This window comes from Neophocaena asiaeorientalis, unplaced genomic scaffold (assembly GCF_003031525.2).
Source record: "Neophocaena asiaeorientalis asiaeorientalis breed wild unplaced genomic scaffold, Neophocaena_asiaeorientalis_V1.1 scaffold78, whole genome shotgun sequence".
Lineage (NCBI taxonomy): Eukaryota > Metazoa > Chordata > Mammalia > Artiodactyla > Phocoenidae > Neophocaena > Neophocaena asiaeorientalis.
The window spans coordinates 15,166,235-15,190,833 of record NW_020175018.1 but is presented as its reverse complement, the minus strand read 5'-3'; the positions used below and the strand labels follow the sequence as shown (position 1 = coordinate 15,190,833).

At 54.9% G+C, this 24,599-nt stretch overlaps 1 protein-coding gene across 1 annotated transcript in view; it reads right to left on the bottom strand.

The window, feature by feature from the left end:
• Positions 1–230: 230 nt before the first annotated feature.
• The window catches only part of LAMC3 (laminin subunit gamma 3), a 60,757-nt gene continuing 36,388 nt past the window's right edge, over positions 231–24,599 (bottom strand). Inside the window, exons 13-28 of the mRNA XM_024762757.1 lie at positions 22,801–22,989; positions 19,340–19,585; positions 18,341–18,494; positions 17,530–17,672; positions 16,859–17,037; positions 15,246–15,387; positions 14,020–14,225; positions 13,567–13,643; positions 12,198–12,332; positions 10,911–11,058; positions 9,776–9,925; positions 7,502–7,604; positions 5,206–5,405; positions 4,335–4,481; positions 4,142–4,241; positions 231–1,691 (exon numbers count right to left, since the gene is read on the bottom strand). Of these exons, the coding sequence (XP_024618525.1) occupies positions 1,441–1,691; positions 4,142–4,241; positions 4,335–4,481; positions 5,206–5,405; positions 7,502–7,604; positions 9,776–9,925; positions 10,911–11,058; positions 12,198–12,332; positions 13,567–13,643; positions 14,020–14,225; positions 15,246–15,387; positions 16,859–17,037; positions 17,530–17,672; positions 18,341–18,494; positions 19,340–19,585; positions 22,801–22,989 (2,570 nt within the window). The 3' untranslated portion in view covers positions 231–1,440. The remainder of the gene's footprint in view (positions 1,692–4,141; positions 4,242–4,334; positions 4,482–5,205; positions 5,406–7,501; positions 7,605–9,775; positions 9,926–10,910; positions 11,059–12,197; positions 12,333–13,566; positions 13,644–14,019; positions 14,226–15,245; positions 15,388–16,858; positions 17,038–17,529; positions 17,673–18,340; positions 18,495–19,339; positions 19,586–22,800; positions 22,990–24,599) is intronic.

Genomic DNA, 24,599 nt, shown 5'->3' with positions numbered 1-24,599 from the left:
TGCAGGACCCCAGCAGAGTCCCCCCAGTGGGAAGACACTGGCAAAGCCGATGGGCTCAGCTTTGTCACCTTCCTTCTACCTCATGTGGGCCAAGAAGAATCACTGAACCCTCTGCCACTGACTCACTGGTTGGGGGAGGGATGTGCACCCACAGCCAGGCGGTGAGTCCGCACCCACACTGGGGATCCTGCTGCCGACCGGCACCGGAGGACCAAAGGCACACCACCAGCTAGTAAAGGGGTCCTTTATTGCCACGTTAAACAGAGCTGGTTAAACAGAAATGGTCTGTGCTGCCTGTCACCCCTGCTGGGGGACAGGAAGAACGCTGGGAAGGGGCTGGGCCCCCCGAGGCACCCATCCTCCCAGTGCCAAGGCCCCGCAGTCTGCTGGAAGAGGGCCAGGGAAAGGGGAGGAGTGCCAGGAGGAGACGCCGGGAACCCTGGGCAGGGCCTAGCCACAGGGGGAGACCCTAGCCTGACAGGTTAGAAAGGCAGCCAGGCCTCCACGCCCAGCAGGGCCTCCCATGTGGCAGATGGGGCCCCAGGGCTGCAGGGCCAGTTTGGGAAGTGTCGATCGGTCAAAGGCCAGCCAGGGTTGGCAGGGTCACAAAGGGAAGATCCAAGTGACCTGTCTGAGCCCCCTGACCCAGGCCCCCTCAGGTCACGAGGCCATGGCCCAAAAGGGGCACCGGGCCTGGGGCAGGTGATTCCTTCAGTGAGTCTGACCCAGTCCCAGGATCTTGAGAAGGAAGTATTCCACAAAGCCAAAGATACCCCTGCATGGGTGGGCCACGGCCCGGCTGGCCTAGCAGGCTGCACCACGGCCCCAGGAGCCCTGGGCCTCAGGTTCCTCTGCTGAGAACCCCCCAGAATCCTGTGTCTTTTGACCTGCCTGCTCCCTCAGCTACGCAGAGCTGCTGGGTGTTCGTGGCAGGCGACACACTGGTCAGGGGGCTGCAGGACAGAGGGCAGGGCTGGGACTGGGGGCTCTGGCTCTTGCTGAACCTGCCCTGGATCTCTGCGGATGGCCCCCCGATCCTGCCCGGTCCCAGCCTCCCAGGTACCAACGCTGCCTGAGTATGTCAGTGTCACAGGGCATTTAACATAACATAACATAACATAACATAACATAACATAAAACACCCCCAGCATCCAGAGGGGGGCACCACACATGGATGGACTTGCACACGCGGGCACGTGTCCACACGTACCTATGCATGTGTGTGTGTGTATGGGGTGGGAGAGCACACCGATGGGTGTGTGCACACCATAGCCGCCTGGGTGAGCTCTGAATGCACACTCACTCCTGCCGGTGTGGAGGGGGTGTAGGCACAGACTCGGGAGGGTACGCGGCAGCAGGATCTGGGCAGTGTGCCTGCATGGCGCACCTGTGGCGGGCGTGCATGCCCTGGGCCGGGGGCACCATGGGTCCGGGCAGCCCTCACTGCCAGCTGGCACAGCTCTCGGGCAGGCTATGCAAAATGGCCTCCAGATTCTGCTTGTCAGCACGGATCTCAGCAAGGTTGCTCTCGAAGCTCTGGATCTGCAGCTGCTGCTGTTCAGACTCCTGCTCCAAGAGCCTCAGTTTCCCTTGCAGCACCCCTGGTGGGCCCAGTTGCAGCCTCAGGCGCTCCAGCGCCCGCTGGGTCTCATTCAGGGCCCGGGCGGGGGCTCCGAGGGTGTCCAGTGACCCTGTGGAGGGGCACGGACAGCCTCAGGGTGGGCTGGCTCCCCTGCAGGCCCCATCCCCAGAAGCCCTCCCCAGCCCAAACCCTCCAGGTTTCCGAGTGCCCACGATCTACCAGGAGGCAAGGGACCGAGAGGGCGGCGTGGTGAGGCAGGTAAGGGCCTGGCCTGGGCACCCCACCGGGCTTATGTGCAGACCCCGGAACTTTCCCCCCGGGTGGCACTGGGCAACTGTTAATTTTTGTTGTTGGTATTACTATTACCGTTGAAAAATGAAGGCCTTGGGTGAGTCCTGAGACCCAGTTTCCTCATCCGTAAAGCAGTGTGAGTGGGAGAGGCCCCATAATGCCTGCTGCTCCCACACACTGTTTCAATTCACTGAGAGCCCACACTTAACAGATGGCACTTGTGGGCCAGGATGCGGGGACATCAGGGTGAAAAGAAAGGTTTCTGGCATCAGAATGAGGGTGGGTGAGGCAGACGGGGCGGGAGGGGCTGCAGGCCTGGGCAGCAGGCAGCAGGGGTCCAGTCCTGGCCCAGCACACATTAGGACTTCCTGGAGGAGCCTCTCCAAGTGTAAAACGAGGGGGTGGGGCCGGGTGCTCATGTATGAACTTGGCGATGGTGGCACGGAGTCCACGGGCTGTCTCCCCCACCTGGCCTTTGTCACCTTGTCACTAAGGTGGCATTCAATGGAAAGACAGCTGAGCCAGGTGGGAGAGTGCTGGAGTCACAGAAACAAATCCTCAATGCCTTCGAATCCCACAGGACGCCCCTGGGCCCCAGGGCTCCCCATGGCCCTGAGTTTCCTGGGCAATGAAGGCTGGTTTGGAGGACAGGCGACTGCCAAGAGCTGAGACCCGGGGCAGGAAGAAGCAGAGAGAAGCTGAGCCCTGCTGCCGGGCAGGCCCTGCTCCCAGCCAAGACTCGGAGAGGTCCCACCATCCACGGGAAAGTCCAAACAGCCTGGCCTTTGAGGAGGTTACAGCCTCCACTCTAACTGCCCAGCTGGGTCTCCTGGGACGGGGACAGGGTCTAGGTGTGCGTGGTCACTCCCGCACCCCCGAGTCAGGCATAGTGCCGACGTGAAAGAATAAATGACAACGACAACGGCCAGAGTGGTTTACCCACACAGAGCGTTTGTTTCATGCTGGGCATCGTGTCCAGTGAGCTGAGTTCTTGCGGGTATAGACCTGTGGCTACGAGCGGGCGCTCTGAATCGGTCAGACCTGAGCGTGATCCGCAGCCTCCCCACTGACTGGCTGGGGGACCCTGGGCACATCATTTAAATTCTCTGTGCCTTAGTCTCCTCATCTGCAAAATAGCGAGAGCCCAGGGATCCTTGCCTCGAAAGTTCAAATGAGATACGATCATGTGTGTGAAGAGCTTAGTGGAGCCTGGCATCCAGCCAAAATGCAGAATCTGGTGATTCTTCCTTGTCTTATCGATCATGGTAACCGAAATGCACGCTGTTACATGGATGGACCTTGAGGACGTTACACTAAGCGAAACAAGCCGGTAACAAAAGTATACACACTATATGGTTCCACTTAGGTGAGGTGCCTACAGTACCAAATTCACAGAGACAGAAAGTAGAACAGGGCTTGCCAGGGGCTGGGGGAGGGCGGAATGGGGAGTCTGTGTATAATGGGGGCGGGTTTCATGTTGGGCTGATGAGAAAGTTCTGGAGATGGATGGTGGCGACGGCTGTACGATAAGGTGGAGGTTGTGCCTGATGCCATTGAACTGTGCGCTGAAAGGTGGCTAAAATGGCAAATTTTATGTTTTGTGTATTCTACCCCAACTTTTAAAACTGCTTGCTCATTTCAGCCTAACTGCTCTGACACTGTCCCTTCGCCCCTGCTCTGAGGGCTCCACGTCTTGGGGGCTGTCCCTTTCACGATTTACTGTCTCATCACGCACAGTGTGGAAAGCACTCTCGAAACTACCCCACTGTTACTCCCATTTCCCGGGTGGGGGAACTGAGGCTCAGAGAGGTGGAGTGATTTTCCCAAGGTCTCACAGCCAAGGAAGGGAAAATGCCAGACTTGAATGCCAGTCTCTCTGATTCCAAACCAGCACCTGATCCTCGATGCCAGACTTGCTTCTGTGACATTCTCTCTCCTTCTCTGAAACCCTCCACCACTGAGGGAGGACCTAGTCACCTGGTACCTACAGGTGTTCTGTGGGTGGTGAGTGTTCTGTGTCTCTCCTCTCCTCCTGACTAGCAGCCCCTGGAGGACGAAGTGAGCATGCTTCTGGACACCATCCCTGCCTCGCCCCGGGGGGCCTGGAGCGGTTACAAATGCTTGTCATTGAGCACAAGGCTCGGGATAGGGGGAGCCACGGACAGGAGGGCTAGGAGGCAAGCTTCCCCAGGACGGGGCCTCCCAGGAAGATCCTGGAGATGCACCGTGGACCCAGGGGGCCAGGGCCCGGTCTTGGGGTCTCCTTACCCAGCCTGGCAAGCAGCTCCGACAAGGCTTTGATGTCCTTCTCCAGAGAGGTGCGTGATTCCCGGATCTGCTTCTCCATCTCGCTCAGCCCGGCACCCACCTTTTGGGGGGGGAGGGGAAGAAAAGCTTGAGCGGCTCCTGGCTGGCTCCCGGGACCACAGGAGAAGGAGTGCTGGGGTCTCAGCACACGTACCTGATCAGCTGCTTCTAGCTGCTGTCTGCGTGCTTCTGAGGCCAGCACCTGCTGGGAGGCCTGTTGGAGCATCGACTGCGTCTGGCTGGAGAGCCGGCCAGCCCGGCGGCGCTCTTGCTTCCCCTCCCTCAGCAAGGCCTTGGCGAGCTACGTACGGGGTGGGCGGCAGCAGCAGGGAGGGGAGTGTGAGTGGAGAAGTTCCTTTTAGAGGTAAAGGGTGACCGCCCTGCCCAGCGGTCATAGATCATGCACCAGATCATTCATTCATTCATTCAACAGCTGTGTACCAGATGCCGGCAAAGTGCAGATTGCTGGACACTACCCATCTCCCCCGAGAGGAGCAATTCCAATAATTTACAGATGGGGAAACAGAGGTGCAGAGAGGAGGAGCTGGCCAAAATCAAAATGGCGGGACCAGAAACCAAGCCTGGGGACTCCTTCAATCCAGCACTGTCTCTAGGGAGCTGTAGAGGCAGTTCACTTGGGCCCTGAGCGACGGTGCTGGGAAGACGCCTATGGATTCAAATTTGGCCCGAATTAAACAAGAAAAGTCTAGAAGTTTAGGGAGTAGAGCCAAACAGACCGAGGTGTGAGTCCTGGTTATGTTAAGTTACTGAACTGGGCTGGGCGTCAGGGTCCTCACCTGTCCCATGGGGACAGCAGTGACATCTATTTCATGCGGAATCAACAGGGTCGCCCGCGTGAAGCTCCAGAGCTCAGAGCCTGGGACCCCTTAGTAAGTGCGGAGTATTCAGCATTGCATACCCTACAGAAGGGGCGTTTACCCTACAGAAGGGCACCTCTTCTATGACAGGCCTCCCACACGCCCAGAAGGCAGGGATGCCCCTGGAGTCACATCCGTGGCCCTGACCTTGGCACTGTCCTTGGCCAACAGCTCGGCTTCCCTGCCCTTCTTCTTGGCACTGGAGGAGATAGATGCCGCATTTCCCAGCATCCTCTCCACCTGCCTGGTCTTCTTTTTGGACTCTGCAAGGAGCCTGTCCTGGACGATGGCTGCCTGCCTCCTCAGTGCGGCCTGGTCCTTGGGCCGAGGAAACCTTGGCTTCATTCCTGTAAAGCCAACCGAGGCTGTGTCAGGAGGGCTGGGCTCATGCCTGGAGAGCCCATTGGGTGGTCACTGCCAGATGTCTGACCAACCCCAGACCCTTGGACAACGTGAGCAGAGGTATGAGATGCACGAGATCTGTGTGTAAACTTCTCAGGCTCACCCAGGGAAAACAAATGAGTGAGACATACTGCCCTGTGAGTGTAAAGATTCCTGTTATATTATGATACTTACTAAAGTCACAGAATTGCATGGTGGTCAATGCCTGGGCCAGTGGTAGAGATGGGAGCTATAGCACAGTACACAGCAAGATCCATTAAGTTCTTTGTTTTTTACATACCACGCATTTCTAAATAGGCTTTGAGGCAGCTTATCGTGATGAACAGACCAAAAACTGGACCATTAAAATGATAAACCAAAGGCCATATGTAACTAGAGGGATGATGAAAGGTGAGAAGTGCCAGAAAACTAGGGTAATGACGGTGCAGGTACCAAATGCACTATTTACCTTTTAGCCCCTAGCAGCCAAGACAAAAAGAGAAATTCTACAATTCACATAGGTTTTTATTATCTAATAAGAAGTAGTTTTCTTCTGTATAGAAAGAGAGACTTTTTCATTTCCTTTCAGATAAAATTCTAAGGGAAATTTATCCTAAGGAGTACTGATTATAGTAGACAAAGTCAAAATTTAAAAAGAATCAAGGGGACTTCCCTGGTGATCCAGTGGTTAAGAATCCACCTTCCAGTGTAGGGGACGTGGGTTCGATCCCTGGGCAGGGAACTAAGATCCCACATGCCGTGGGGCAACTAAGCCCACGCATCGCAACGAAAGATCCCGTGGGCTGCAACCAAGACCCGATGCAGCCAATAAATAAATAAATAAATATTTTTTAAAAAAAAGAATCAAGCCTTCTAATATCCAGGGACATAATACTACATAATCATTCTATGAAGATAATCCAAAAGTTAGATCTACTTTGCTTCCTGTACACAAAATTGGCATTTCTTAAAGTGCACTCTGGGGGGACTTCCCTGGTGGCACAGTGGTTAAGAATCCGCCTGCCAGTGCAGGGGACACAGGTTCGAGCCCTGGTCCAGGAAGATCCCACATGCCGCAGAGCAACTAAGCCCGTGCGCCACAACTACTGAGCCTGCGCTCTAGAGCCCGCGAGCCAGAACTACTGAGCCCTCATGCCACAACTACTGAAGCCCTCGCGCCTAGAGCCCGTGCTCTGAAACAAGAGAAGCCACTGCAGTGAGAAGCCGCGCACCGCAACGAAGAGCAGCCCCCACTCGCCACGACTAGAGAAAGCCCGTGCGCAGCAACGAAGACCCAACACAGCCAAAAAAAGAAAAAAAGTGCACACTGGGGAGCCCTAATTCTACAGGGTGTTGATAAATGCTAGGGGAAATTAAGTTTACATAAAATGAACCCGGTTTCCTTATTGAAGGACTTCTCAGAGCCTTTAATATTCTCTGGTGTGCACTGCAAGGCCTCAGGGGGATCTATAGCACGTGACATTTCCTAAACTTATTTGAACACAGATCCTCTCTTGGCAGAGCAGCTGCAGGTTAGGGGCTGTTCCACATTTCATTCAGTAAAATCTCCTTTCTTGGTCTACCCGACTGTAAAATGGGGGCACTTGGCCTCATTTTCCTACAGCTCAAAAGAGACCTGTACTGGCATCAACCCATCAACCCACGTTCTAAAGAGAAACGCTGCATCCCTGCCCATAGCCCCACTGGACATTGGACCAGGGCAGCCATATTTGTACCAGGTAACCAGACTCCCAGCCAGAGTGGCCTAGATCAGGGATGGACAGCTGATGGCATCAGATTCTCTTCCCATCTGGTCCTGAGGGGCTCTGCGTGTGTGGTCTGATGATGGACGGCCACGTAGGCAAGAACCTGGTGAGTGGCATGTGAGATGGGGAGGGACAAAGCAGCCACAGGAGAGGGAGGTCCTTAGAGGCAGAGGGAATGGTCTCCTTGGCTTATGCCCACATGACTGGACTTCTGTCCTCTGCAGCCAAGCCTGCCCTGGTGTCTGTCATGGGCATCTGTGCATCCATGAGCCTGGGGCTAAGCAGGGCACACATACCTTCTAGGTCAGCCAGCAGAGTCCTGGCTCCTGTGACAGTCACCATGGCAGCCCGGACAGATGAGGAAGCCCGGGTCAGAGCAGCTCTGGCTTCCCGGTGCAGCTGGAGAGAGAAGAGAGAGTCTGGTTAGGTGATGCTGGAGGTGTGCTGGGCAGAGAGGGGTCAGGTGGGCACCAAACCCACATGTACAAGGTCCCAAAACATCACCAAAACTCTGACACTGAATTATGCTGTTTACCAGGAACATCTGATCGGTTTTATTATACCAATATTAAACCTTGAATATCTCTCCCAAGAAGTTACCTGTCTCACCAAAGCTCCGAGGAAAACTGGAACCTAAGAACTAAAAGAAAGATGGACAACTGAAAATTTCTTGTCAGAATGCTGCTGCGTCTCAGCCAGAGGACGTGAAGTCGAGAATCTGTTTATTAGACAACTTTTACTCATAGAAAATTAGTTTCTTCCCCGTTGCCACTAAAAAAAGGCTGGATACTTAAAGAATACGGGTTTGATGGATGAAGAGATACACAAAATGTGGTGTATCCACAGAAAGGAATATTATTCAGCCACGAAAGGGAACGAAGTGCTGATATATACTACGATGTGGATGAACCTAGAAAATATTACGGTAAGTGAAAGCAGCCAGACACAAAAGGTCACATATGGCACGATTCCATTTATATGAAATGTCTGAAATAGGAAAATCCATAGAGACAGAAAGCAGATGGGCAGTCGCCAGGGGCTGGGGCAGGGGGGAGGAATGAAGAGCTTAATGGGTGTAAGCAGTCGCCCTTTGGGGTGATGAATGTTTTGGAACCAGACAGAGGTGGTGATTGCACAACACTGGGAATGTGCTAAGTGCCACTGTGTTGTACACTTTCAAACGGGTAATTTTATGTGATGTGAATTTCAATCCATCATCAGTCATGCGGGGTCTAAAAAAATTCTTTTGGTAAAGTCTTTGTTGAATTTGTTACAATACTCCTTCTGTTTTATACTTCGGGTTTTTTGGCTGTGAGGCATGTGGGATCTTACCTCCTCGATCAGGGATGGAACCTGCATGCCCTGCATTGGAAGGAGGAGTCTTGACTACTGGACCGCCAGGGAGGTCGCAATCGTGTGGGTTCGAAGAGCCACGAGATGCTGCCCTGGGACCCCTTGTGTCTTAAGTCTTACTCCAAATGCCTAGCAGGATGGGAGAGGAAGGTGGGAGGCCCTGTGTTGGAGCACTGCGCACTAGGGGCTGGTCCTGACTCTGCTGTGGCCTCATCTGTGCCCCAGACCAGGGTGATGGACTAAATCAATGGGTACCACCCCAGGGGGCCCTGACACAGCACAGGTCTCCCAGTATGTGACAGGCACCAGGCCCAGCTGTTCGGATGCAGGCAACAGCTTTCTGCCTTGTTTCTTGTCTTTAAAAGGAAAATAAAGATGGATACAGGGGACTTCCCTGGCAGTCGAGCGGTTAAGACCCTGCTCTTCCACTGTACGGGGCACGGGTTCGATCCTTGGTCAGGGAACTAAGATCTTCTGTGCCCGCCCCCGCAAAAAAAAGATGGCTACGGGATAAGCCACTGCTGGGATTTGAAAAAGGTCTGTATATTAGCTCATTGTATTATATATATCATGTTGATTTCCTTATTTTGATCCTTGTAAGGTGGCTGGGTAAAACATTAACAGAAGGAGAATCTGCGTGAAGGGTATATGGGACTTCTTTGTGCTTTCTTCACAACCTTTTTCTAAGTCTAGATGAAAGATGGAAAGTTAAAAAAAAAAACACACTTGAAGGGGTGCTTATACTTTAATAGGTTGGAAACCACTGGTTGGGGCTCAGTTCACTCCATGATTCTTGAATTCCCTGACTATTTAGGCTTGCCTCCCCTCCTGGGTTGTAAATGCCAAACAGTGGGGTTTCGCACTACAGCAACGTATGTGCTCGCTGAAATATCTGGCAAGTGAACTAATGAATGCAAGAATAAGTGAATGAGACCCATCCCAGCTGTAATTAACACTGAGTAAGGGTGGTGGGCGTGGCTCTGTCTGTCTGTCCATCCTGCCTCCTCTCACACCTTTACTCCTTCTCGGGAAATCAGGACCTCCTGCCTTGGCACGAGCTAACTGAGGTTCTCTGGAATTTGGGGGAAGGCACTGGAGGGGTGGAAAGAACTACTTCTGGTCTTTGCCCTTCCCTCCCCCTGCAACCCCTGAGCCCAGATCATGCCTGGGGCAGCCCCAACTTTCTCCAGGTGCTGCCTCAAAGGACAAGAGCCCACCTGCGTAAGGGGTTCTGTCTTGTACAGCACGGCCTGGGCGGTGGCCTGGAGGGCCCGGGCAGCCTCGGTGACCACGCGCTCTCTCGATGTGACCGTCTTCTCCAGGGCCTGCACCTTCAGGCCCAGGGTCCTGGCCTGGGACTTCTGAGGCTGCCGGGAGATGGAGGGCTCAGACAAGGCCTGATGGGAAGGTCCGAGGGGCAGGTCCTCTACTGGGTGGGAGAAGCCCAGGGGCAGGGACCGTGGGGGGGCAGGGCTGCACGTGGACCCTAAGAAGCAGAGGGGCCAGGGCGAGAGAAGCCAGACTGGGGAAGCTTCACTTGAGGTCTGATTCTAGCACCAGCAATTTCTAGAAGCGCAGACTCGGCTAACCTCCCGGACCTGTGTTTCTTTCCCCAGGCTCACAATCCCTTAGCTGAAACCTTGGGGCCGGACGTACTTCTGAATTCAGAATTTCCTGCGGGGACTTCTTATTACCTAACGCCCTCAGCAGTATCTGGGGCAGTGCTCAGGGCCAAACATGTCACCACCTACATTTTCCTTCTTCACAAACAGTGGGAGGATCAAACAGCCTGGGAGCCGTCAGTCCTGGGCAGGCTGGGCCCCAGATGCATTTCTATAAGTTTAGTCTTTTTTTTTAAAGTTTGGCTCCCAAGTTTTGGAATTTCAGGATTACTGAGAAGGCCTGATGAGCTGATTTATCCAGAGGTAAACAGCATAGGGTGACAGGCACACAGAGGATAAGGGCATTGCTCACGAATCCCCTCCAGCCCCTCATGGATGCAGGCCTGAAATAACCAAATGGGTGAGCTCTAGCCGACAGACAGACAAAGTAACTGAGGCATAGGGATGGGAAGTCCTTTGCCAAGGTCACAGAGCTAGAGTGGCGGAGCTGGGATTTGGCCCCACGTCCGTCTGGTGTCATTGCCAATGCCACTGTGATGAAGGAGAGGCCTCGGCCTTGATATTATCATTATAATCAACAACAAAGATTGGCTGAGATCTTTAAATCAACTGCTAGGGAGTTAGAAATAAGCCACGCCCTCTGCCTCTGCCTGGGCCTCCCTGGTTTCCCAGCTGCCACGTTCTCCCTCACAACCGCCGTATGCAGAGCGTCAAGGACAGCTGAGCTGACCGGTGCTGCAGGGGCAGCCGGTGAGGCCAGGCGCTGGGCTGCATCCGCGCCGACTTGCTGCACGGCGGCCAGCACCCTCTCAGCTTCGGGCAGCACCTCTGCCACAGCCGTGCCCAGCGCCCTCTGGGCCGCGTGTACCTCCTGGTACCTGGGAGGAGACAGAGGCAGGATGGCCCAGGAGCAGGACGCAGGCCATCCCTCCCCATTGCTGTCCCGGCCCCCCCAGTGGAGCTCCCGGTCGAAGGGGCTCTGGCAACATCCCGGGCAGAACTGCCGTCTGCGGAGTCGGTACCCAGCAGCTGGCCTCGGAAACTGGCTGCTCGGCAGCTGTCTAATGAATGGGGAAGGCAGCCGAGGGACTGCATTCTTGTTTCCTCATTCACTGAATTCAATCACGCTTTTCTGAAGGAGCTCCCGCTTGGTTTCCACTTGAGAATCACACGTTTTGCAAATGTTTGGCTCCTCTGGATGAATGAGGAAGAGGAAAATGCCCGGTGTTGTTGGAGGGATAGCGGCCCAGGCCCTGATGCCCCTGAGGGACCTTGGGCATGTTGCTCTCCAGGTAAATGGAGACCTCTGGGCTGTACGACTGTTCTGGGGCCCTTTCTCCCTGAAATGCTGTAATCAGTCAACCAGGACAGCTTTCCTGTCCAGCTGTCCACACCCTGCCCCACCCAGCTCCCCCTACCATGGGTACTGCTGGACCACCCCCCCATCCCCAGGGTGCCTCCCATCCCTCATCCCTCTACAGAAAGCCAGCCCCCCCACCCCTGGGAGTGGGTCATGTGATCCACCCAGACATACCGATTGGCTCAGGACTGGCCACCTGACCCAAGCTGGGCCAATCAGATTCTCTCATCTAGGAAATCCACTTGGGCTCAGTGAGACGTTTGTGGGTCTCCGTTGACCCTCTGAATGAGCTGGATACAAGAGGGCCACCCACAGCAGAGAAGCAGAGGCCAAGAAGAAAGCTGGTGCCTGACAGGAGCTCCCCAGGGGTCTGGGGAGGGGCAGGGGAGCTTCAGGGGGCCGAGGAGGAGCAGATCTGGGGCCTCCTTGTTTAGGTTCTCATTCCTTCTCTCCAGAGGCTAAGCTGCACCCCGGCGTGAGTGGGTTCCTCTAACGCACCCCCAAGCAGGCCTAAGACCCTAGGCATCACACCCCACCCTAAAGAACATCGGGACTCAGGGAAGGAAGCCGGTTCTGGAACCAGCGGCCTCTGACCAGGCCCTGCCGGCTTCAGGAAGCCAACCCAAGTTCCTACCCACACCTGGGAGGTCTCCTCACCTGTCCTCTAGCTCCTGCTGGGCCTCCAGGGCTGTTCTCCCCTCCACCAGACTCCAGAGAAGCGCATAACTGCTGTTGGAGGTGAGCAGGGCCCTCCGAGCAGTGGCCTCAATCCTGGTGGTGGTGTCCCTGTGACTGTATGACAATACCCGTCCGACCATCACCAGGGGCTGACACAGAGCGGGCCCGGGCCCACCCCCCACCCCCCCCCACCGCATGGGCCTCTTGCCGTCCCAAAGGGAGTACAGCCACGGGTACCAGGCTCCTGTCCTCCCTCTGCCTGACGCACAGTGAAGACTGATGGGAAGGGGACCCGTGCCCCTGCTCCTGTTATATAGGGTTTATGCCTGTTGTCCTGGCATAATAAATAATAGGGCCTTTGATCACACATAAAATCTCAGCTTGGACAATAAATTATATGGTTACCCTAATAAAGAGAGCACAGAAAAGACAGCCTGGGTTTGAGTCTGGCTCTATCACTTCTAACCCCGTGTCCTTAAGCAAGTTACTTTACTTCTCTGAGTCTCTTTTCTCATCTATAAAATGGGTCTACAGTCCCTAAAGTACAGCTAAAGGGACAAATTGCTTCAGAGCTTGTGTCTTTAGAATCTTAAGCTGCTTCTTAAAAGCAGTGGATGAAACAACCCAAATGTCCATCGACGGATGACTGGATAAACAAAATGTGGCATATTGGTACAATGGAACATTATTGAGTTGTAAAAAAGAATGAAGTACTGATATATGGTACAATAGCCATGAACCTTGAAAATATTTTGCTGTATGAAAGAAGCCAGATACAAAAGACCATGTGTATGATTCCATTTATATGAAACGTCCAGATTGGCAAATCTATAGAGACGGAAAGTAGATTGGTGGTTACCAGGGGCTGAGGAGGGTGAAGAGGAATGGGGAGCGACGCCTAATGGGTACCTGTTTCTGGGGTACGGAAACTGTTCTAAAACTGACTGCGGAGATGGTTGCACGATTCTGTGAATACACTGAAAACCACTGAACTGTACTTGAACTGGTTGACTTGCAGGGCATGTGAATTATTATCTCAGTAAAGCTGTTATAAAAAAAAAGCCAGTGAAGGCTCTCAGATGCCTTCAGGCGACCAATGTCGGCAGACCCCCACCCCGACCCCTGCATCTCATGCCATCCTTGCACACCTCTCCTTCCCATGGCGATGTCACTTCAGCTCTGTACTCAAGTGATTCCAACTCCCGGGGTGGGGATACCTATGGGGCTGGCCCTGACCCTGGAAGCCCCCAGCAGAAGGGCTGGGCTCCCTTCATGGTTGTGTGGCCAGGACCTCACCATGCTCCCAGGGCATGGGGGCTCACCTCCTGGCGAGGGCATGGGGGCTCACCTCCTGGCGAGGGCACGGGCCTCTATGGCCAGATGGCTCCAGTTGGTGGGCTGGCCGAGCCCTTCCTGAGGCATCGCCTTTAGAGAAGAGAGAGAAATAGGAGGAAACTGATGGTCCATCCCTGAAGGGCAGGGCCCACATCTGGCTAACTTGTTGGGCAGACCTGGGCCATGCCACTTATTTCATAAACGCTCAGAGCCAGCTACAAAGTCAGCATCCAGTGGGCAGAGCCCTAGAGCTTGGAAATAACAATAACGACGCCTACCACTTGCTGGGCATTCACTGTCTACTTGGAATACGGCTCGTTCTTTGCAAATATTATCGCACTGAATCGGCAGAGGAGGCACTGTGTGACCGCTATTTTGCAGATGAGAAAACTGAGCCTCCCAAAGCAGGGGGGCATGCCCCAGGCTCAGTAGAGGGGAGGAGTTGGGGAGGGGTCCCCTGGGGTACCAGAGATGCAAGGATGGTGGCTGCATGCAGAATCTCCTCTTCTGAGGACTCCAGCACCGCCTCTAGGTCTGCCAGCTGGATGCAGGTCTTCTCAGCTCTGGCCTGGGCACAGTGGGCTTTCCTGCTCAGTGCCTGCAGCTGCTCCTGGGCAGCCTTCACAGCACCCTCAAGGCCTGTCACCTGCTCCAGGAAGTCTTCCTGGGCCCCTGCAGAAAGCCCAGAGTCCAGGAGTCACAGAGCAGTCGAGATTTCACAATAAAGCCTGCAACTTCAAGGGGCCCCATCTGTGTCCTCTACTCCTCCTGGGCACAGCTTGACTCCATCACCAGGCCTGAGCACTGGTTCCAAAGGAAAGGCCTCCCCATTTTACAGATGCGAAGGCTGAGGCCCAGAGATGGCAAATCATGACCCAAGGTCCCCCACACAGAAAGTCAGCCACACAGGAAGGACTGGAAGGAATCCAGGCCTTCTAGATCCACAGCAAACAATTCCTGAACCTGAGACAGCAGTAAAACCCGCCTTGAGTCAGCTCTGTAATTCGCAGCGTGGCTCAGGGTGGGAGTTTCAATGCACAGCATCTGACAGCTCCCTATTTTGTTAGTCTTGCAAACAGGTGCTCAGCTCACCTACGGCTGCTACAGGAGTACAGGTGCTTGTGAAGGCGAAATTTAACAAAATAAGCAATTCACGTTTGATGCTCCTAAATTTCAGTGTTCCAGGGACAAATTCCACGTGGACTTAATGACAATCTTTTTTCTTATTTACCCATTTATTTTCTATGCTGGGGATACAGCAGTGAGCAAAACGGCCAACAGTCAAAGACGGCAGGAACTTTACCTGTTCAGCACCTGGGACAGCGCCCCAACAATTATTTGTTGAGTGACGGACTCAACGAATAAACCCACCCCCTGTCCTCACTGAGCTTATGGGTGCAGTCTAGGTGGCGCAGGGGGCATGGGGACCGAGGCTGTAGTCAGAGGTTGATATTAATAAAGCTACAAAATACAACTGGGTGAGGGATGTTGAAAGAGAGGTCCGTGGGATGACAGGACTGCATAGCAGGAGGAACTCACTTAGTTGGGGAGGTCTGACAGGCTCTCCCAGCAAGTGAGTTCTCCTAGGGATGAACCCAACTGAGATCCCACTGAAGGGCTCCAAAGGGGGCATCTGACCAGCCAGCCCCCTCCCATTGACTCCCAGTCTCCCTCTCTGCTCTCCCACTGTACCTTGCAGCAGGGGGTGGCCCTGGTAGACGTCCCCCCGTGGGGCCTCTCCCTGTAGAATGTCCAGTGGTCCCCAGGGCCTGCCACAGTTTGACCCCTGCAGCCACCCTTCCATCAGGGTCAGTCTGGCCTTTAGCTTGGCAGCCTGGAGGGGTCAGGGAAGGAACGGTGTGTGAGGCTGGTGGCCTGAAGTCCTGCTTGGAAACCTCAGCCTGGCCTGCCCCCCCCGAGCATTGCCTTCTCCAATCCCACCCTGGGCCTCAAAGCTAAGCACACACCGGACCTCTGAGAACCAACTGTGCCCACCCTGTCCTCGGAGCTGTCCCTTCCCTTCTCATACCCACAGCACCTGCTGGCATTCAGCCGACCACACCTCTGCCCTACTGAGGGAGGGATGGGAAGGGAAGCCCCAGGAGGATTTCTGTCTGTTTTGCTATGTTCCCAGGACTTGGCACAGAGCAGGCATGTGATCCTTGCAGGCTGAGTGAGTGTGCTTTGCCTGCAAGGATCCTTGCAGGATGAGTGAGTGTGCTTTGCCTGCAAGGATCCTTGCAGGCTGAGTGAGTGTGCTTTGCCTGCAAGGATCCTTGCAGGATGAGTGAGTGTGCTTTGCCTGCAAGGATCCTTGCAGGCTGAGTGAGTGTGCTTTGCACGTCTCCTAGCCCCATTCTTTCAATCATATGAACGATACACGCATTTACGGGGCACTTGCTAGGAGCCAGGTATGAGCGACCGCTGGCCACACACCAGCTCACATTCACCTTGTAACCACCCTAAGGGGCAGGGGATACAGGTCCCGAGCCCAGTCCTCGATTCCAAAGTCCAAAACGCTCTGAAAACCTGCAAAGCTTTCCATTCCTTACTGGGTGGCAAAATCAGGTTGAAAAAACCCTGCACTCAATTAGAAACACAACTGCTCTGAACAAGGCTACTTATGACCTTTATTTACCCCCTTGGTGTGACTATTCGCCTGTTCTCCTGCAGATGTATCACTGGGTTTGGTTAGGGGGCTGGCCCAGGCACCGCTGGGAGTGGTACCTAATATTCAGCACACACCATCCTATCTTTCTACAGAACCATCACTGGATTCAGGTTAAGGGGCTGCAGGTTTTCATTTTGGAGAAGGAGACACACACTGAAACTTACCAAGGCTGTCACCTGCCTGGGCATGTGACAACTAAAAGGGTTGGGGGGGGTAGGGGAACCCCAGAGGTCATGCTCCTGACCCCTGCACGACACCACCTCCCTGCCTGAGATACTACTTGTGTCCCATAATGGGCATTGCCTTCCTCCTGACCCTCCCCCAAAGGGCCTTCTGTGGTCTCGTTCCCATTGAACTTGAGAAAGTGTGAGACCTTGGCCTGGGTGGTGGGGAAGGACATGCAACAGAAGCCACCTTTCTCCTGTCCGCTCAGGAGCCAGGGAAGGGCAGAGGTGGGGCTGGGCCAGATGGCTGGGTGGGCACAAGAAGGAGGTGGCCAGTGGTCCTAGAAGGCCTGAGAGCTGTGGGTAAGTGGGCATTTCCCGGTGCCCAGCACAGAGCTGGTGCTCATTGGGGGTGTGAAATGAACAGAAGGTGGGGCGGCCCTGGGCAGGGCCTGGATGGGAGGGCTCACCTCCTTCTTCACCAGGGCGTAGCAGGACGGGCACTCCTGGCAGTGTGTGCCGCCGGCCGTGAGGAAGAAGTTGTCCTGGCAGAGGTCACACTTGTAGCCCACGAAGCCGGGCCTGCACACACACGTGCTGTTCTCGTGACACTGGGCTGAGGCGGCGCCCAGCGGGGAGCACCTGCAGGCTGGGGGGCGGGGCAGACGGCGCTGGGTGCCCTGATGGCCACCCCACACTGGAACCCCCAGGTCCCCCGCACCCTTGCGCCTGGCTGCTTCAGACCCCGTGGGCAGCTCAAGTACATTCCTGGGTCCTTCCTGGGAGACTGATTCAGAAGGCTGGAGGTGACGGCTGAGAGCCTGAGTTATTTCAGTGCCCCTGGGATCTGAGGACCAGTCAGGTTTAGGACTGCCACACAGTCTAACCAAACAAATGAGGCCCAGAGAGGTGACCTGATGGCCCCAGGCACACAGGGATTCAGCAGTGGAGTCTAGGACTAGATTCTTGGCCTCCCATGCTGTCCTCTGCACTGTTCACTCACTCCATGTTCCGACGGCTGCTCTAAGAAAACCTGCCCCGTTTCTGATCTCTCTCCTGCTGCGTGGCCGTCTGCCCCGTTGGTCCTCTTTCCTAGAAGCCTCACTCTCTAGGCAGCCTGGGAAGGACCCGGCTTCCTTACCCCGGCAGCCCTCGATGGAGAAGCCGAAGAAACCCAGCTGGCATCTGTCGCAGGCCTGGCCCTCGACGCCTGGACGGCAGGGGCACTGCCCGGTCTTGGGGTGGCACTGGTCCTCCTGGGAGCCCAGCGGGTGGCACTTGCAGCTACGATAAGGGAAGGGGCCCAGGTCTGAGTCCAGCTCTGGGCCATCCCCAGTCCCACCTCTGCCGGCTAGGGCTGGTGATCACGCCTCTGTTGACAAGGCCCCATCTCTGTGTCTGCACATGTCAAACAGCTTCCCTCAAGCTGTGCCCTGGAAAGCACAGTCTCATAAAATGCTCCCCCCGCCCCCTAAAAAAAGGTATGGGGACGTATATACATTTGGACTATACCCTTCAGTTGGAAAGTCACAATGCAATTAGCATATTAAAGGCCTGAGAAGTCTGGTCAGGAAGAAACCTGTTTGCTTCACTGGGCATTTCCCTGGAGTTCTCCACTGCTCCCTAAAGATGGTATCTAAGCTGCTGCTGTGGCCCAAAAGGTCACAGAGCGACAGAGTTACCGAGAAGGGAATCAGAGACCCAACCAGCCCCTGCCCACCTGGGCATCCCTTAGGGCTGCTCTTGGCCTGCAGCCTGGGTTGGCAGGGCCATGAATCTGACCCCCAAGGGACCGTCCCTTTGTCCCCCTTCAGTGCAGGGCACAGTGTACCTGGCAGTGGACCTGGGACGACACATGCCAAGCCAGGCCCCTCTCTGGAGGCTCCCTGGCGACTTCGTCCATCCTGGAGAAACACCCAGGGGAAGGGCACCCACAGCCTCACCCCACCCACCTCCGGCAGCCCCTGCCAGGCTGGAGGTCGTAGAAGCCAGGGCTGCAGTGGCCACAGTCCCGTCCGGTCACATGAGGCAGGCAGGTGCACTGGCCGGTCACTGGGTCACAGGGTCTCTGCTCGCCGACTGAGCCCGCCTGGTCGCAGCTGCAGGCTGGGGGTGGGAGCAGGAAAGGGTGGTGGGGAACAATGCCGATCATCCGTTCAACCTCTGGGGACCCAGGAGAGGCAGAGAAGATGGGGAGCCCACAGAGATGACTCCCATTTAGCTCAGACTCCTAAGCAGTCTCTGAAAAAAGGTTCTAGGGCTGGGCTCAAGTCTCAGCCCATTTTCTACGTCCTTGGAGAGACAGCCCAGAATAGTCGTGGTGGCAGATGGCCCTTCTGAGCCTGCCCTGAATCCCCACAGGCTGGAGAGAAGGCCAGAAACTTGGTTGGGGGTTAGGGGCAGACCTCTGTTCCCACTGTTTTGGGCCACTTGTCTCTGCTCTCCTGGGCCCCATAAAACAAGAGGCGACGGGTGCTCCATATACAGCAAGGGCTCAGGAGCAAGTGAGTCTGGGGCAAATACTGAGCTTCTCCCTGCAGCACTTCTGGAAGCCTCCCACGAGCTCACGCACGCTGTGGCCCTCTGAGAGGGCATAGAGGGTTGAGCATCTCGGTGGGGAGGCACGGCCTGACAGGAAGCCCAGGGGCAGGACAAACATGATGAGTGCCGCAGGCCATCTGGGACAGTCTTGCATGCCAACTGTGGAGCGTGAGGTAAGTGCTGAATTATCCGGACAGGAAAAAAAAAAAAAAATCACAGAGTCAGAGTTGATCAGATCCCAAGGCTGAGAGACCTCGGAGAAGAGCAAACCCATACACTTTCTTGACAAGGCAACAGGGAAGGTGAGTAACCTGCCTAAGGTCGCACAGCCTTGCAGAGCAGCCAGCTGGATCTGGTGGAGAAGGGGCCCACCACGTCCCACCCTGTGGGTCTGGGAGGGGGGTACTCACGCACGCATTTGTCTGCGGGCAGAGGGGACAGGGCGCTCCCATAGAAGCCTTCCTCACAGCTCTCACAGTGGGCACCTGTCGTGTTGTGTAGGCATCGCAGGCAGCGGCCAGACAGGGGGTCACAGTTGCCCACTGCGTTGGGGTCCACGTTCCCACTGCACTGACACAGCTGGCAAGGCTGGGGGGCCCCAGAGAGCCCCAGCGGGTCCCCAAAAAAGCCATCATCACAGATCTCACAGCGCCACCCTGGGAAAGGAGAAACCTTGTGTGATTGAGGAACCCAGCCCGCTGGGTCCATGAAGGGTGAGGCCGGGCATGAACCAAAGTGAGCTCCCTCAAGTCTCCTTGTGGAGCAGAGCAGGGGCTCTGGGGTCAGTCTGACCTGGGGCCAGGGCCCAGCTGGGCCAGTGTGGTCTTAAGCAAGTCACCGTGCCTCTCTGAACTTGGGATCCTTGCCTGCAGAGCGGGGACAATAATGGCAGCTACCTCAAAGGACTGTTGAGAAGGTTTGGTGAGATCACTTGTGCAAAGCACTTAGCACAGATCCTGGCACATGGCTGGTGCTCCACAGTAGTGGCTGTTATCACCCATTCACCATCATCACCCTCCTTGTCATCACGTCAACACCCACATTTCCATCATCACCACCATTCTCTTCATCAGCGCCTTGACCATCACCTTCATCATTATCGCCGTCATCGTCTTTGTCGACGTCATCTTCATCATTCATCACCTTCGTCATCATCTTCCTTGTCTCCATCTCAACATCACTGTCACCCTCCTCTTCACCCTTCTGTACCTCATCCTCTCCCCCATCTCCCTCCCTCAGCTATGGTGGCTTTTTCGTTTGCGGTTTCTGACCCCTTTGCCTTTATCTGCTTCTCATGGTTTCTGAACTCCATCTGGACCGTTTATTTCATACTCCCACCTTGCTTCCTGGGTTTGATCCGGGGCTGCTGCTTCATCTCTCAGCCCCAGGGTTACTGTGAGTCTCAGAAAAGAAGGTGTGTGAGGAGGCTTCTGGAGGGTCATGGCCTGGGAGATTCACTCTGAACACAGATGGGGCATAAAAGGACACACTTGGACTATGTGCTTCATGCAGTGTCAGTTCATTCTTGGTAAATAGCTACTGTCGTGGTGAAAGATAGTTGTGGGCTCCCTGCATCCTCAAAGTTCATTGGTCCAGTTGAAATCAAGTTAATGCGACTAAAGGCAGGCAACCTTGAACATGGAGAGGAGGAATACTAAGGAAGAGGTGAAAAAAAAAAAGAGAGAAAAGGAAGGAAAAGAAAAATCTGAATGGAGTCCAAGGTAGAGGCTAGTGTCTGGCTTTGAGACTCTGAAATAGAAATGAAGTAAGAGGGGGGAATTCAATGATTAGGACTCCGTGCTTTCACTGCAGAGGGCCTGGGTTCAATCCCTGGGCAGGGAACTAAGATCCCACAAGCTGTGCAGCGCGGCCAAAAAAAAAAAGTAAGACGGGCAAGGGGGAGATTGAAGCTGGTGATGAAGAATGTGGTCCCCATAGTTAACCTGCCATCCACTTGGGACCAAGTGAGGACAGCTCCCAGGTAGGAGGCAAGCTGCAAGGGTTCAGGATGGTAGACAAGTGAGGCAGGCAGGGATCAGGGCTTGACCCTGGTCAGTCCCGGCTCAGACTGTCTGGGTGAGGGCTTTGGCGGGACCTGAAGGATGCTGGTGTGATAAAGACAGGAACTGGTACAAAGCCCCAGGGCCTAACGTCGACCCCAGGGAGCCTTCCCAGGGTTCCCTCTGTGGACAGCAGTGGCTTGCTTCCCCCAAAATCCTCCCTTGGGTAACTTCTCTAAGTGTCCACCCTCTCACTGAGTGGGATCCCCTCATGTTGCAGACCAGAGGAAGCCACAGGTAGGGAGCCAGAAAATGTGGGGAAGTTTATGGAAACGAAGGGGTAACATGATGGCAGGGGGCAGGGTCCTGTGGTGGGACCTCACTCCCTCCGTTCTTGGGACCCCTGCTCTGGGGCATCTCCCCAGTCCTGCTAGCCATCAGGGAGCTGCTTTCAGAGTGGTCCCAACAGAGCAGGCATCTGACAGGACCAAGATAATGGGCTGTCCTGATGCAGCCACAGGTACTAGATGTAGAACCAGATGTCTGGGAACCTTGAGACATTATGCCAAGTGAAACAAGCCAGACACAGGACTTCCCTGGTGGCGCAGTGGTTAAGAATCGCCTGCCAATGCAGGGGACACGGGTTCGAGCCCTAGTCTGGGAAGATCCCACATGCCGCGGAGCAACTAAGCCCGTGCGCCACAACTACTGAGGTCCGCGCACCTAGAGCCCCGTGCTCTGCAACAAGAGAAGCCACGGCAATGAGAAGCCCGCGCACCGCAACGAAGAGTAGCCCCCGCTCGCCGCAACTAGAGAAAGCCCGCGCGCGGCAACAAAGACCCAACGCAGCAAGGAAGGAAGGAAGAAGAAACAAAGAAGCTAGACATAAAAGGACAAATGCTGTCTGAGTCCACTTACATGAGGCACCCGGAATGGTCAAATTCAGAGACAGAAACTAGAATGGTGGATGGCAGGGGCTGTGAGGAGGGAGAACTGTTCAACAATGATTTAATGGGTGTGACGTTTCTATTCAGGATGATGAAGAAAAATCCCGTGGATGGAAGGTGGTGATGGCTGTGCAATGTGTAAATGTACTTAAGGCCAGTGAACTGAACTTAAAAATGGTTAAAACGGCAAATTTTATGTTATGCATATTTGCCAAAATTTAAAAAAAGTCAATGATGGCATATACTGAAAAACCATTGAACTGTACACTTTAAATGGGTGAATCATAGCGTATGTGAATAATATCTCAATAAAGCCGCTTCTTTTTTTTAGAAAAATCAGATGCCTAGGATGACTCCGAGTCCTGGAGCGGGAATGAGGAACAGGGAGAGAGCTGGGGATGGCGACACTTCTGCTTCACGCATTATCTGGTGACAGTTTACAATTTTATTTATTTATTTGATGCACCACGTGGCTTGCGGGATCTTAGGTCCCCGACCAGGGATTGAACCCAGGCCCACGGCAGTGAAAGCGCCGCGTCCTAACCACTGGATTGTCAGGGAATTCCCACGACGACATTTTTTTAAAGCTGAAAGTTCAATCAGAGGTTTTCCACCTTAACTATGGGGGAAAATTGATAGGAATACGGATTCCTGAGCTTTGTCTTAAGCTACTAAACCAGGCTCTGCGGGGCCAGGACCGGACATAAGGATTTCCAAAATCCCACGTGGTATGTTCAGTGGCTCAAGTTCTGACGGGAACCCATTCAGCCCGGGCTCCTGGCTATGGGGCTACGAGACTCAGTGTCCCCAGAGGTCAGGCCTGTCACCCCTAAGCTGGGCCCTCCGTCATCTGTCACACTCCAGACCCAGGACTCACTCCTGGAGGCGGGGCAGAGGCAGGGCCCCAGGGCATGAGCCACTCACCTCTCTGGCCCGGGGGGCAGTGGGTACACACCACCTCTCTGCTCTCTGGGATGGTCATGCAGGCCGACTGTGCAGGGCACGGACAGGGCTGGCAGTCATCGGCTTGGCCTGTGAAGGGGTTGCCGTAGAAACCTGGCAAGCAGCGCTCACAGGACGGGCCCTCGGTGTGGTGGTCGCATAGGCAGATCCCTGAGGGGCAAGACGAGCACCTGGTCACCACTGCCTGAGCCCAGACGCTCCAGAGACAGCAGGCAGGCTTCTGGCCGTGGGGGTCACGGAGCGCGTCCCAGGCAGAAAAGGGGTGGCAACACTTCCAAGGTGGAGGCAGCATAGCCCAGGGATGAAGTGTCCACCCCAGGTTCACATCCACCACTGACTGATCGTGTGAACCTGGGCACCCCTGTGCCTCAACGTCCTCACCTGCAAAATGGGCATAAATGGCTCTGACCTCAAAAGGTTTTCATCAGGATTCAATGAGGCCACGCAGTCAAAGTGCCCTGCACACAATCATTATTGCTGTCATCATTGTTATTTTGTATTCCCAAACCCGTAACCGAACCAGCTGACGATACAGCTAGCATTTGCTGTCACAGTTTTCCTTTTCCTCTGTGTCCTCTTTATCTTTTTAATTGAAGCCTCCGTGTCCTCTTAACTTCAGGGACAGTGACACAGATCCAGGATTCTGGCCTTGACATGAGGCTCCCGTTTAGGGGGTCTATGGGTTTCCAGAGGCTTCCTGGTCTCACAGAACAGAACCCCCGTCTCTGCCCACTGGTTTCTAATGAAGGGGATTCTGCAAACCCCCTTCTCCAGCCCCACAGCATCTGGAGTCTTCTCAGAGCCACTGCCAGGGACTAAGGGAGGAGCCTGGCCGAGAAGGGGATAAGCGAGACCAGCACTTCCCAGAGGCCCCCAGCAGCACCCAGCAGGGACTGAGGTGAACAGGAGGAGAGGGGACGCAGGGCGGACAAGCGGAGCAGGGGTGGCATCCAGGGGGAGCTGTCACACCTGCCCTGCTTTCTTGGCCCAGCACCCACATGCTCACTACTCCTCCTCCCATCCAGGGTGGACAGCAGTGGCTGGTGTGCCCATTTTACAGATGAGGACTCGCCCACATGGAGGTGGAAGTCATGCCAAGGCGAGGGGCTCTGAGGGATGACAAGCTAGTCCCGTCTCAAGAGACAACTCTCCTGGAGCGCTGCATAGAAGGACTATGAGGTCTCATCTGGCTCGATTAGTGATGCCTGCCACGGGCACAAGAAGCGGGGAGGCCCCTCATGTTGCCGGTGCATGCCCATCTTGGCTGGCCGGTTCATTCCCAGGTTACTGTGCTTTGCCAGCTGAGAAAAGGCATTCCCTTTTCAGAGACCCCAGCAGCTCCAGGAGGGCAGCAGGGTGCTGACCCTCCCACCTCCTGTGTGAGGGACCAGCGTCCAGCCCCTGTCGGGCATCTCCTGCCCAGTGACTGTGGGCGAGGTCTTTCCCCAGGTTTCCTCTGCTACAAGTGGGGATGAATAGCTGGTACTGAACTTGTGGGAGGAGTAGCTCTGCCACCTATTGGCCGTGCAGCCTCCCTGCACCTTAGGTCCTTCATCTGTAAGATGGGACAGGAATGGCCCCGGCACTGCCAGGGGTTTTTGCAGGATTCAATGACATAGCATATAAAAAGGTGCCTGGCACTTGGAGGGACTCGAGGACACCATTTTATCAGTATTGTTTTTCGTGATCACTTACATGCTAGTAGCTGACCCCGTGCAGGTCAGTACTCATCTCGCTGTTCTGTGGGCCCAGGTGGCCTT